Source organism: Xiphophorus hellerii, chromosome 3 (assembly GCF_003331165.1).
Source record: "Xiphophorus hellerii strain 12219 chromosome 3, Xiphophorus_hellerii-4.1, whole genome shotgun sequence".
Lineage (NCBI taxonomy): Eukaryota > Metazoa > Chordata > Actinopteri > Cyprinodontiformes > Poeciliidae > Xiphophorus > Xiphophorus hellerii.
The window spans coordinates 32,161,984-32,174,111 of record NC_045674.1 but is presented as its reverse complement, the minus strand read 5'-3'; the positions used below and the strand labels follow the sequence as shown (position 1 = coordinate 32,174,111).

The following is a 12,128-nucleotide window of genomic DNA, read 5'->3' as shown; positions in this document are numbered from 1 at the left end:
GAAATCATGTTCACATCAAACTGTTTTGTTTGCAATACTGATCTGATGAGGCTGAGAGTAGACACGGCAAGACTGACAATCTGTGCTGTGCAATGGCTGCTCTGATAAAAAAAAAACAGGGCTAGGCACCCAAGTAGCTGATCAAACTTGTTTGTATCCATCCAGATTATATGAAATGAGGTAATCTGTCACAAGAAATGTAAGCCTGTGAAAAAAAGCCTACATTTTTACGCATACAGATATGTTTGTAGTTCAACGGATCTTTGGTGCACTTCTAAGCTAAAAGACTGGAAGGGGAGGAGTGCTGCTTTATTACACTGGATGTAACTCATACTGAATGTTTGTGCATATTCACATATTCTTTAATGTTTCTACTAAACTTGACAACACAACTTTTGGGAAAAGTGAAAAAACAGCCCCTCCATTCAACTATATGGCAAAATAAGTTTTGTCCACTCATAACGCCGTTCATCATATATGGTAGGAAGGGGTATTTTCACCACTGTTAGAACATTAAACCTTTTTTTTATTTCTTCATTATATTTGATCTTTTTGATTTATGCTTGTTTTGGTGGTAGGAAACAAATATGAGAAGACCTTTAGCACAGTATCCAATACTCTTGGCCATCCAGACAGATCGAGCAAAGGTCCCCTCAGTGAAACCTTGTGAAATGTTATTGTTACGACTGGAGTCGTTAAATGTGATTATGTAAATGAGTGTGCAGGTACTTGTTTTTGATTGGTGCCTGGAGGACGACGGGGGACGTCCGATTGGTGGCTTCCCGGATGTGACGAGTATAAAAGCGGCTGACGTGGACTTCCTGGAGGATCCCTCCTCTGCTCATCTCAACCGGCCACACTGTTTGTTTTGTTAAACATCTTGGTTTGGAGTTTGTAGGAGTGAGCTGCCATTTCTGTTGCCTTAGTTTTTTCCTGTTTTTTTAGTTAGGGAGGTAAGTTTTGTCATTTGGTTTATTTATTTTCAGTTAGGTAAGTTGATTATTATTTAGATAGTTCCTTTTGTTTGTTGTTTTGGCACTAGCTCATTCTGAAGTTATATGCTCCATTTTTGTTATATTTAAATCAAGCACATATATTTTTTTAATAAATATCACTGTAAAATGTTTAACTTTGTATGTGTTGGCTGTTTGGGATGGGACGAGGAGGGACCTTTCATGTTATGATCTGGCCACCCCTAGACGGGTCGTAACATGAATTGGGGGCTCGTCCGTTCGAACCCCTCCCAATTTTGAATTTGGGTCTGGTTTGGTGTCTTCTCTCGTTTTGTTGGTAAGTGTTCAATTTTCTGATTGGCAGTTTTATTTTGTGCACGGGGGAATTATGGAGAAGGGATTTTCCCTTGATGATTTTGTGAGTTCACCTTCTTGGGTAAAATTAGAAAAATGTAGAAAAGCGGACCTAATTATTGTGGCTGACCATTATGATGTTGAGGTGTCTTGCAGTGATCGAAAATCGGAACTGAAGGAAACGCTGTGTGAACAACGCTGTGTGAAAGGTGTGTTGCAAATGACTGCAGTGAAGGAAGCTGGAGACGCTGCACTTGGAGCGGTTGTTGACGCAGCACTGGCTGATGTGCCTGCTGCAGTCTCGGAGATCAACCAAGATTCTAAACCTCTTGAAGGTATGTCGTCTGAGAATCTGCGTCTCGCACTCCATATCAGGGAGGTGGAGAACCGCAACAAGGAGCTGGAAGTGGAAGCCATGCATCTTCGAATCAGAGCTCTTGAGCTCCAAAACAGTGCTCCTGCAGTTTCACCAAAACCACCAAGCACAGATTCTTCTATTTCTGTTTCTTTTGACATTAGTAAGCACATCACATTGGTTCCGCCATTTCGTGAGTCTGAGGTCGACTCTTATTTTGGCGCATTTGAGCGCATAGCCGCTGCTTTGAGCTGGCTGAAGGAATTCTGGTCCCTTTTGCTACAGTGTAAGCTTGTTGGAAAAGCCCAAGAAGTGTGTTCAAGTTTGTCTATTGAGCAGAGTCTAGATTATGACACTCTTAAGAAAACCGTGTTGCAAGCTTATGAACTTGTCCCCAAGGCATATCGTCAGAAATTCAGAAATCTTAATAAAACTGCTAATCAGACATTCGTTGAGTTTGCACGAGAGAAGAACGTTTTGTTTGATAAGTGGTGTCATTCGTGTAAAGTTAAAACTATTGGTGATCTAAAATCCTTAATTTTGTTAGAAGAGTTTAAAAAGTGTCTGCCTGAACGGATTGTGACTTATTTAAATGAACAGAAAGCGTCATCATTGATAAACGCAGCGCTGTTAGCTGATGAATTTATTTTGACTCATAAAAATGTGTTTTCTTCACAGAATTCGTTTCAAGAAAATTTTTTTGAACGAAAAAATGTATTTTCAAGGTCAGTAAGTCGAAATGTGCCATCAGTTGCTTCAAAAGCAAACAACCGTGATTGCTTTTATTGCCACGCACCTGGACATTTAATTGCTGCGTGCCCAGTCTTGAAGAAAAAAGAAGCTAAAAGTATAAAAACTCCTGCGGATGTGGGATTTATAAAGTCAGTTTCCCAGCCGAATGTATGCGGTGATATTCAACAAAAACCTAAAGTTGATGTTGATCCGCAGTTTTTGCCATTTATTTCGCAGGGTTTTGTTTCTTTGACGGGTGAGGAAAAAGATCAAGTCCCAATCACAATCCTTAGAGATACAGGTGCTTATCACTCTTTTTTGTTAGAATCTGTGCTGCCTTTATCTAGTCAAACATCTTGTGGTTCAGATATTCTTGCGTGGGGAATAAAAATGAGCGTAACCAAAGCCCCTTTGCACATGGTGCACTTGTGTTCACCATTAGTTTCGGGACGCGTTAAAGTAGCCGTGCGTCCGCAATTACCTATTGAAGGAGTTTCCTTCATTCTTGGTAATGATCTGGCTGGCGGAAAAGTGTTTCCTCCACCAGAAGTTGTTGATGACCCAATTTCGTTTACCCTTGCTGATGAATCAGCTGCCACTTTGGATGTGTTTCCTGCGTGCGCAATTACACGCGCGCAAGCTCGTAAAATGGGTGAAATTGTAGATTTGTCTGGGTCTTTTATGGCTACACTTGATGAAAATGGCTTTGATTCAAATGACTCTGTAAAAATGTTAAAATGTGACGTCTCTGAACTTATTCCTGCAGATAAAACTTTGAGTTTGAACATTAATAAGGAGATGTTGGTCAAAGACCCGCAGAATGACCCGTCACTGAGTTCTTGCTTTTCTGTTGCAGATAAGAATGGATTTAAAACTCAAGTGACCTATTTTGTTGAAAACGGTGTTTTGATGAGGTCCTGGTCCCAAGATTCAGGTGATCTACATAGAATAAACCAGGTGGTTGTGCCAAAAGATTACAGACCTCAGATTCTGAGCCTCGCACATGATGCCAGCTTGGCTGGACATCTTGGTGTTAAAAAAACTTATCACCGTGTGTTACGTAATTTCTTCTGGCCTGGGTTAAAGTCTGACGTAGTGAATTATTGTAGGTCATGTCACATATGCCAATTAGTGGGAAAGCCAAATAAACCAATTCCACCAGCGCCTCTTCATCCCATTCCAGCGCTCGGCGAACCATTTCAACGAGTTTTATTGGACTCTGTGGGCCCTTTGCCAAAAACCAAGTCGGGTTATCAATACATCTTAACTCTAATGTGTGCTGCCACTCGTTTTCCGGAAGCTATTCCATTACGCACGTTAAAGGCGAAGAACATTGTGAAAGTCCTCATAAACTTTTTTTCGACTTTTGGTTTACCTAAGGTTGCTCAAACGGATCAAGGGACAAATTTTATGTCAAAGGTCTTTGCTCAAGTTTTGAATGAACTGAAAATTAAACATCAAACCTCCAGCCCTTATCATCCAGAGTCACAGGGTGCGCTGGAAAGGTTTCATCAAACCTTGAAAATCATGTTGCGCAAATACTGCCTTGAATCTGATAAAAGTTGGGACGAGGGTCTTCCACTTCTGCTATTTGCAGTTAGAGAAACCATTCAGGAAGCCCTTGGATTCAGTCCGGCAGATTTGGTATTTGGACACACTGTTCGTGGTCCGCTCCAACTTGTTAAAGAGAAATGGTTGTCAGAGTCGCGTCAAACTGAACATAATGTGTTGGATTATGTTAGTAGTTTTAGAGAGCATCTTTTTCATGCATGTCAGCTGGCCCAAGAAAATCTGGCTAAGGCTCAGAATAAAATGAAAGCTCGTTATGATAAAAAAACTGTGAGTAGAAATTTCACTCCAGGTGAAAAGGTTTTAGTACTACTTCCCTTGAGTGGATCGAGTCTTCATGCACAATTTTCAGGACCATTTGAGGTGGAGAAAAAAATAAATGAAACAAACTATGTGATTAAGACTCCGGATCGAAAACGAAAAACGAGGATTTGTCATATTAACATGCTCAAACGTTATGTTTCCAGGGAAGGCATTGTAGATAACACCTCTTTTGTTACCCCTGTTTCTGTTTGCTCTTCACCCCCCCCCATATCATTTGGCAGATGACGATTTGAGGGAGAACAGCGGTTGCATGCCTGTGACCCGTTTGCGGAACTCTGAAGTGATGGGAAATTTGGAATCTTTTCTATCTCATTTGTCACAGCCTGCCCGAAAAGATGTTACTGACCTGATTGAAGCTAATTTATTACTTTTCTCAGATCATCCACACCAAACATCCGTGCTGTTCCATGATATTGATGTGGAGGTTGAGAAGCCAATTAAACAACATGCTTACAGAATAAATCCAACAAAGCGTGTTTTGATGCAACAGGAAGTGACTTACTTGATTGAACATGGTTTAGCAGTACCCAGTAACAGCGCGTGGAGTTCGCCCTGCCTCCTAGTCCCAAAGCCAGATAATACATTTCGGTTTTGTACAGATTACAGGAAGGTTAATGCTGTCACCAAATCCGATTCTTTTCCACTTCCTAGAATGGAAGATTGCATTGATCGTGTTGGCTCCGCTAAATTTGTCACAAAGTTGGACCTGTTAAAGGGTTACTGGCAAGTTCCGTTAACACCAAGAGCTTCTGAAATTTCTGCTTTTGTAACTCCTGATCATTTCCTCCAATATACCGTTGCCTTTCGGGTTGCGTAACGCACCCGCTACAGTCCAACGTTTAATGCAAAAGGTATTATCGGGAGTGAAAAGTTGTGAAGTATATTTGGATGATGTAGTTATTTATTCTGCCACTTGGACAGAACATCTGGAAACTCTTTCGGAAGTGTTCAGTCGTTTTTGTGATGCCTCTCTCACATTGAATCTCTCGAAATGTGAGTTTGGAAAAGCCACAATCACTTATCTAGGAAAGCAAGTTGGTCAAGGACAAGTACGTCCTATTGCTGCTAAAGTGCAAGCAATAATTGATTTTCCTATCCCACAGACAAAAAAGGACTTGCGTCGCTTTTTGGGAATGTGTGGTTTTTATCGCGGGTTTTGTAAAAAAATTTCAGATGTGGTTAGTTCATTGACTGAACTTGTTAGTCCTTTGAAACCTTTTATTTGGTCTTCCTCTTGTCAGGTCGCGTTTGAGTCCGCTAAAGCATTGTTGTGCAGTGCACCTGTGCTGGCTGCGCCAAATTTTGAGCGTCCTTTTAAACTTGAAGTTGATGCAAGTTTTTTTTTTTTTGTAACCCCTCCAGGGGGTCTTTTTGTGGGCTCTAGTGTCCCTTTTCATGAAGTAGGCTGACAGGAAAGGGGGAGGGAGAGGGGGGAAGACATGCGGTAAATGTCGCCGGGTCCGGGAGTCGAACCCGCGACAGCCGCGTCGAGGACTTGAGGCCTCCAAATGTGGGTCGCGCTAACCCCTACGCCACCACGGCACGCCCCAAAGTTGATGCAAGTTTGTGTGGTGCTGGAGCTGTGCTTCTGCAAGAAGATGAGCAAGGCATAGAACATCCTGTCTGCTACTTTTCGAAAAAGTTTAATGAACATCAGTTTCATTACAGCACAATCGAAAAGGAAGCTCTTGCTTTGTTACTTGCGTTACAGAACTTCGAAGTTTATATTGGTTCTAGTGCACGACCTGTCCAAGTGTTTACCGATCATAATCCGCTGGTCTTCGTTTCCCAAATGCAAAATTCCAACCACCGACTGATGCGCTGGTCTCTGCTGCTGCAAGATTTTAACTTGCAGATTAACTATAAAAAGGGTAAGGATAATGTATTAGCTGATGCTTTATCTAGAAGTTTTTAACTCATTTGAATTAAACACTTAGGGGTGTGTTTAAGTCTTGTGAATGGGGGTGTTACGACTGGAGTCGTTAAATGTGATTATGTAAATGAGTGTGCAGGTACTTGTTTTTGATTGGTGCCTGGAGGACAACGGGGGACGTCCGATTGGTGGCTTCCCGGATGTGACGAGTATAAAAGCGGCTGACGTGGACTTCCTGGAGGATCCCTCCTCTGCTCATCTCAACCGGCCACACTGTTTGTTTTGTTAAACATCTTGGTTTGGAGTTTGTAGGAGTGAGCTGCCATTTCTGTTGCCTTAGTTTTTTCCTGTTTTTTTAGTTAGGGAGGTAAGTTTTGTCATTTGGTTTATTTATTTTCAGTTAGGTAAGTTGATTATTATTTAGATAGTTCCTTTTGTTTGTTGTTTTGGCACTAGCTCATTCTGAAGTTATATGCTCCATTTTTGTTATATTTAAATCAAGCACATATATTTTTTTAATAAATATCACTGTAAAATGTTTAACTTTGTATGTGTTGGCTGTTTGGGATGGGACGAGAGGGACCTTTCATGTTATGATCTGGCCACCCCTAGACGGGTCGTAACAGTTATGGAAGACTAAGTGTTGTCCTATTGGCTCCAGTGAAGTTCTAACACCAGAGGTGCTAATTAATTTGTCCAATGGTTTCTATTAAACATTTGTCTTTCTCTCTCTCTCAAATATTGGTTGAACTTTTCAAACTTTCAGTGTGACATTCTGCTACTGAAAGAATAGATACATTTATTTTATTGGTCTTAACACATCTTCACTTGGGGGCAAATTGTTGTTAGAGGCAGTGTGTGCTACAGAAGATGCATTTAGCCTAAGACATGGTTCAATAATTTAGAAAACAGTGTATTCCAGATTCTTAAAAAAATGTAAATCAGAGCTGATGGTTTAGCTCCGATTTACATATTTTGTCTTTACAGAATTACACTATTAAAAATATAAACAAGGGCACAATACAACCTTTTAGTGTACTGTAATTTATAAAAAAAAAAAGAGCTGCCTGTTTGCTGCACTTACATTGGAAATGAAGATTCAGGAAAGCAGAGCTGCATCAAACTTTAACGTGGAACTGCAGAAAAAAAAAAGCACAAATTGAATTGTTAATGCATGTCACCATGAGAAAAGCCTACTGAGACTTACTGCCTACCAAAATGTATGCCTATATCTCTATTTGTGTCTTAGTGTATTTTGTAAGTACCTATATACATTTTCTTCAATCTTTCCTCTTCTTTTTTTCTTCTCAGTTTCTCTTTTTTTTCTTCATTGTCTCATCTTCTCTGTGTTGAGTGGAGGCCGATGTCTCTTATTTATTTCAGTCTCTTTTTTCCCCCAAACTGAATCTAAGATTATTATCCAAAATCTTATTTTCCTTCATGGTGATTTAACTGTTTAAAAACAAACTTCCAACTTTTAAGCATTTTTGTTATTTTTGTTCTCTTCTGTTCACAGCAGCAGTTTTCTGTTGGTCATGTCTCGAAAAATGTCAATAACCTCACTGTGAATGATTGGCACATCCTTCTCAATTGCCAGCAAAAGAAGGTCTGACAACCTATCCTCCTTGCATAAGCTGCGTAGTTTTGTTTTCACTAGCTTCAGTTTTGAGAAGGAACGCTCAACGGTTGCTGTAGACACTGGTAAGGTGGCGTATGTTTTCAATAGTCCAGTCAGGTTGGGAAAAACCAGATCAGCATTGTTTTCTTTGATGACAGACAGCATTGATGACACACTGTAAGATGAAAACTCCAAATATGAATTGTGAAAAACCTTCAGCTCTGTCTTCAATTTTTCTTGGTCATCAATTTCATAAAACTGGCAGAGCATCTTTAGAGCTTGAAGTGCTTTTGGAGGAACTGTTGCATTGGTCCAGTTTTCTGGGACAGTAAGGCAGTGGAGGGCATTTAATATTTCCCAGGTAGCATTATCTACTCCCTTAAACCGTTTCTGAAGCTCTTGTGTAATGGAGTCTACAAAAACATAATATACCTGTGCACGGTAGGACTCCTTCAAGGTATGGAAAACATGGTCATCAGAAGCGCCTGTACCAACCGCAGTAAACTTTGCTGGCACTTTCCTCTTCCTTCTGTGTCCACTGACTTCTTCAGTGGGGTCAAGCCCCACAGCTGCAGCCTTTTCTGTGGCTTTCTTATACATTTCCTCAAATTCTTCTTCTGATCTGCAGTGCTCCAGTGTCTGTAGTACCCCTTCAACAATTTTGTAGGCTGCAGCCAGGTCCATATCTTTCTGCTGTAACGCATCTGATGCAACTGTAGTTACTTGGAAGATGGGGCAAGTAATTTCCAGACATAAGAAGAATTCAAAATTGATGTTCTTCAAAAGGATTGCTGCGTCACCTGCTGATGGATCAGGGGGGCTTTCCTGAGTCATATTCTCTAAGAACTTCATAACAGCTGGAAGGACCTTCTTGAGAGACTTCAGGGCTCTTTCTCGGCAGGCCCAACGAGTGTCAGACAACTTTTGCAGTTCAACTGGGCGCTGATGTGGTTGCATTCCTTTCTGAACCTCAATAAATGCAGTATGTCTTTTTGATGAGTTCCCAATGAAAGCGTAAAGTTTTTCAACCAAGTTGAAAAATGTGACAAAACATATATTTGATTTGGCACTTTCAACTAACACCAAATTAAGACAGTGTGCCTGACAGTGGACATACAAAGCCTTGGGATTGTGCCTGAGAATTCTTGCCTGAAGTCCCTTGTAGTGTCCTCTCATGTTAGCTGCTCCATCGTATCCCTGACCTCTGATGTTATCCATTTTTAGATTGTTTTCCTTCAGTACGTCCAGAACCAGATTTTCAAGGGCTTCTCCACTTGTGGACTGAATGTTGCACACCTGAATAAATCGCTCCTTAATCTGCATATTGTGCACGTATCTGACCACAAATGACACTTGTTCCATGTGTGAAACATCTGTGGTTTCGTCAATAAGAATGGAACACAGCTCACTTTCTTCTATTTCAGTTTTGATTGCATGTCTTACTGCTATACCTAATGCTTTTATTATGTCATTTTGTGTTCTGTTTGATAGTAGTGAGACCAGTGGTCTTTTGTTACTGTCCAGTGTTTCTTTCAATCTATCAAGGTGCAATTTAATGACACTATCATACTTGCCGAATAACTCGACAAGCTCTAAAAAGTTGCCTCGATTTAGGCTTCCTGAAGTCTCATCATCTCCTCTAAATGACATGCCCTGTCTTGCCAGATAAAGTGTAATGGAAATCAACCGAGATAAAATTTCTCTGTTCCTCTGCTTTTCTTTGTCTTTTGCAGCTTGTGATTGAAGGTTACCTGTTTCCAAAACTGCCTCCAGGGATTTTTTCTGAAAAGTGTTCCACTTTACCATAGCACACATATGGGACTCTGATCCACTGTGCTCTTTAATTTTCTGTAATGCTTTGTTCCATCTGTTTAATCCTATTGTCTTCCATGATTTGCGGAACATGTGCTTTTCTTCATTCAAAAAAACACGACAGCTAAAACAAAACATGGAATTTAAACTGGGAGAATACTCCAGCCATGGGTTACTCTTATACCATTTATTCTGAAAAGACCTTCCTTCTTCATTTTTAGGAAATGACAGCTCTGGTTGGCATGGTCCTTGGTTTACACAATTTTGGATAAATGCTTCATCATATTTTATGTTGAATTGCAAGACATGTGCTGGGTCATTTGGGTGTGGAAGGTCCATTAAAAATATGAATGGCTTCTCTCTGACTTGTTGCTCTGCATTTTCATCCATAGTGTTTATTTCTGACTGTTGTCCCTCTCCTTGCCTGTCTTCCTGTGTTGACTGCATTTCTGTGTCTTTGATTTCTGACTGTTGTCCCTCTCCTTGCCTGTCTTCCTGTGTTGACTGCATTTCTGTGTCTTTGATTTCTGACTGTTGTCCCTCTCCTTGCCTGTCTTCCTGTGTTGACTGCATTTCTGTGTCTTTGATTTCTGACTGTTGTCCCTCTCCTTGCCTGTCTTCCTGTGTTGTTGACTGCATTTTTGTCTCCTCCTCTGATCTATCACTTTCCTTCTGTCCATCTGGGAGCAAGAAACAAACTAATCATTATTCTACACCTAAATTTAGTACATCTTAGCATAAGAAAAACACAACAGATGCCCTGTAATATTAAATATATTGTTCACTACCAAAAGTTACATGTTGATAATGTTAAGAACATTTTTTTTTTTTTTGTTCGTACCTGCAGTACTCGTTCTGACCCAGTCGGTCAACAATCCACTACCTTTTGCTGCATCTATCAATTCTTTTCTTTTTTGTTTCTGCCGTCTTTCTTTACGTGGCATCTTTGAACTGAAAAAAGCAAAACATAATGAATTATGATAAGAACACTGTATTAACCACACTACCAATTATTTACCTTTGTGTTTAAACCAATATGTTTTTCAGTCCTTAGCACAACATAATATTAATTTCAGAGAAAATGAGGCCTCTGCTGTGGAGCTCAATATGTTTCACAATTATTCTATTAAAAATATAATAATAACCTCAATTAAATAAAATACAATTGTGATCAATACATTTTGAATTGAAACAATTTTTAAACAAAAGTTTTGCTTAAAAATTTTTTTTTTAAATTAAAATCAGAGATTTATGTCTCAAAGTGAGAAAAATTATTTGTGAACAAACTTATTTGCTCATGTCATAAATCTTTTCTTGCTATTGTAAGTTTTTGTTTGTGATTCAAAGTTTTGCTTGCTTCTCACATGACGTCGTGGGCAGGGCCGAAAATTGCAACAAAAGAATTCTGATGTGTGCAAATAAAAGTTTGTTTTGCAAAGAACTTTTTAAGTTAACAAGACAAAATTTAGTTATTTAATTAAAAAAATTAAAATAAAACTTTTTGTTTAAAAAAAATAAATCATTATAATTCAAGCAGTTTTGTAAATTCTATTCCCCTTCAAGATACATTAACCTAATGCCAGAATAAATGCAATTAATATACATTATGCAGCAAAGGAAATTAGATAATCGGACATATATTCATTATAGAGAGATGATCGGTTTTGGATCGTTGATGTGGCCCCATCAGCAATAATGAAGAATGACCGCTATCATTAGCGATACAGGGAAGAAGCTTTTTAGTTATCTTGCTTTGCTACCAAACTCGTTAGCTAACAGCTAGCTAATAGGACAACAACAACAGCCTAATGTCTGTATGATAAAATACTGAATCGATAGATAAGAACAGTTTTTCCTTACTTTTCCTTCCTTCCTCCTCCACCTTGAGCTCCGCAGTAAGCTACTGCGCAGTCTCACTGACTGAGCGGGAGGCAGCTGCGTCATGCGTCACGGACAAAAGGTCAAAGGTAACAAGGTGACCCGAAGGGCTTATTATGTTGTTTTTCTTTAAATAAAAACAACAACAACAAAAAATAATAATTTTAGTACATATCAGAGGAGGGCTTGGGAAATTAACTTTAAAAAAAAAAAAAAAAAATTGGACCAAAAGGGCACTTTAGGGCAAGGAGCAAAAAGGGCAGGTGCTCAAGCACCCCCAGCCCCCCCCCTCTGCACGTGCCTGGTACAGACCAAAAGTTTGGACACACCTGTCTAATTCAATGGGTTTTCTTTATTTTCATGACTATTTATAAGGCAAGAAATCCCACTTATTAACCTGACAGGGCACACCTATGAAGTGAAAACCATTTCAGGTGACTACCTCTTGAAGCTCATCAAGTATGAGGGGCCGTTTAGGACAAAATTTACGTTTTGTCTCTCACACACTACCAAAAACTCTCGCATACTCCAAAAAAGTAGCCACGCACACTCCAAAAAATTACGTTTTGTCTCTCACACACTACCAAAAACTCTCGCATACTCCAAAAAAGTAGCCTCGCACACTCCAAAAAATTACGTTTTGTCTCTCACACACTACCA

At 39.7% G+C, this 12,128-nt stretch overlaps 1 protein-coding gene across 4 annotated transcripts; it reads right to left on the bottom strand.

Annotated features, from left to right (window-relative positions):
• Positions 1–860: 860 nt before the first annotated feature.
• On the bottom strand, positions 861–11,766 carry LOC116717459 (zinc finger MYM-type protein 1-like). Of its 4 annotated transcripts, none has more exons than XM_032558878.1 (3): positions 10,432–10,770; positions 7,992–10,270; positions 861–1,185 (listed from the first exon to the last, which is right to left on the bottom strand). In XM_032558878.1, exons 1-3 carry the CDS (start codon positions 10,532–10,534, stop codon positions 1,174–1,176), a joined length of 2,394 nt encoding a protein of 797 aa, XP_032414769.1. In that variant the 5' UTR covers positions 10,535–10,770; the 3' UTR covers positions 861–1,173. The 4 variants fall into 4 exon arrangements, 2 of the variants coding, with proteins under 2 accessions (XP_032414769.1, XP_032414768.1); XR_004338741.1 differs by lacking the exons at positions 861–1,185; positions 7,992–10,270 and adding exons at positions 7,096–7,296; positions 11,451–11,766 and having other exon boundaries at positions 10,432–10,541; XM_032558877.1 differs by lacking the exon at positions 861–1,185 and adding an exon at positions 11,451–11,766 and having other exon boundaries at positions 7,096–10,270; positions 10,432–10,541.
• Between the last annotated feature and the right edge of the window lie 362 nt (positions 11,767–12,128).

Bases quoted from the DNA above. Each gene is read 5' to 3' on its own strand.
- LOC116717459 (XM_032558877.1), bottom strand. From the start codon at position 10,534: ATGCCACGTAAAGAAAGACGGCAGAAACAAAAAAGAAAAGAATTGATA. The intron at 10,271-10,431 runs GTACGAACAAAA...TCTTGCTCCCAG, and splicing joins GGTCAGAACGAGTACTGCAG to ATGGACAGAAGGAAAGTGAT.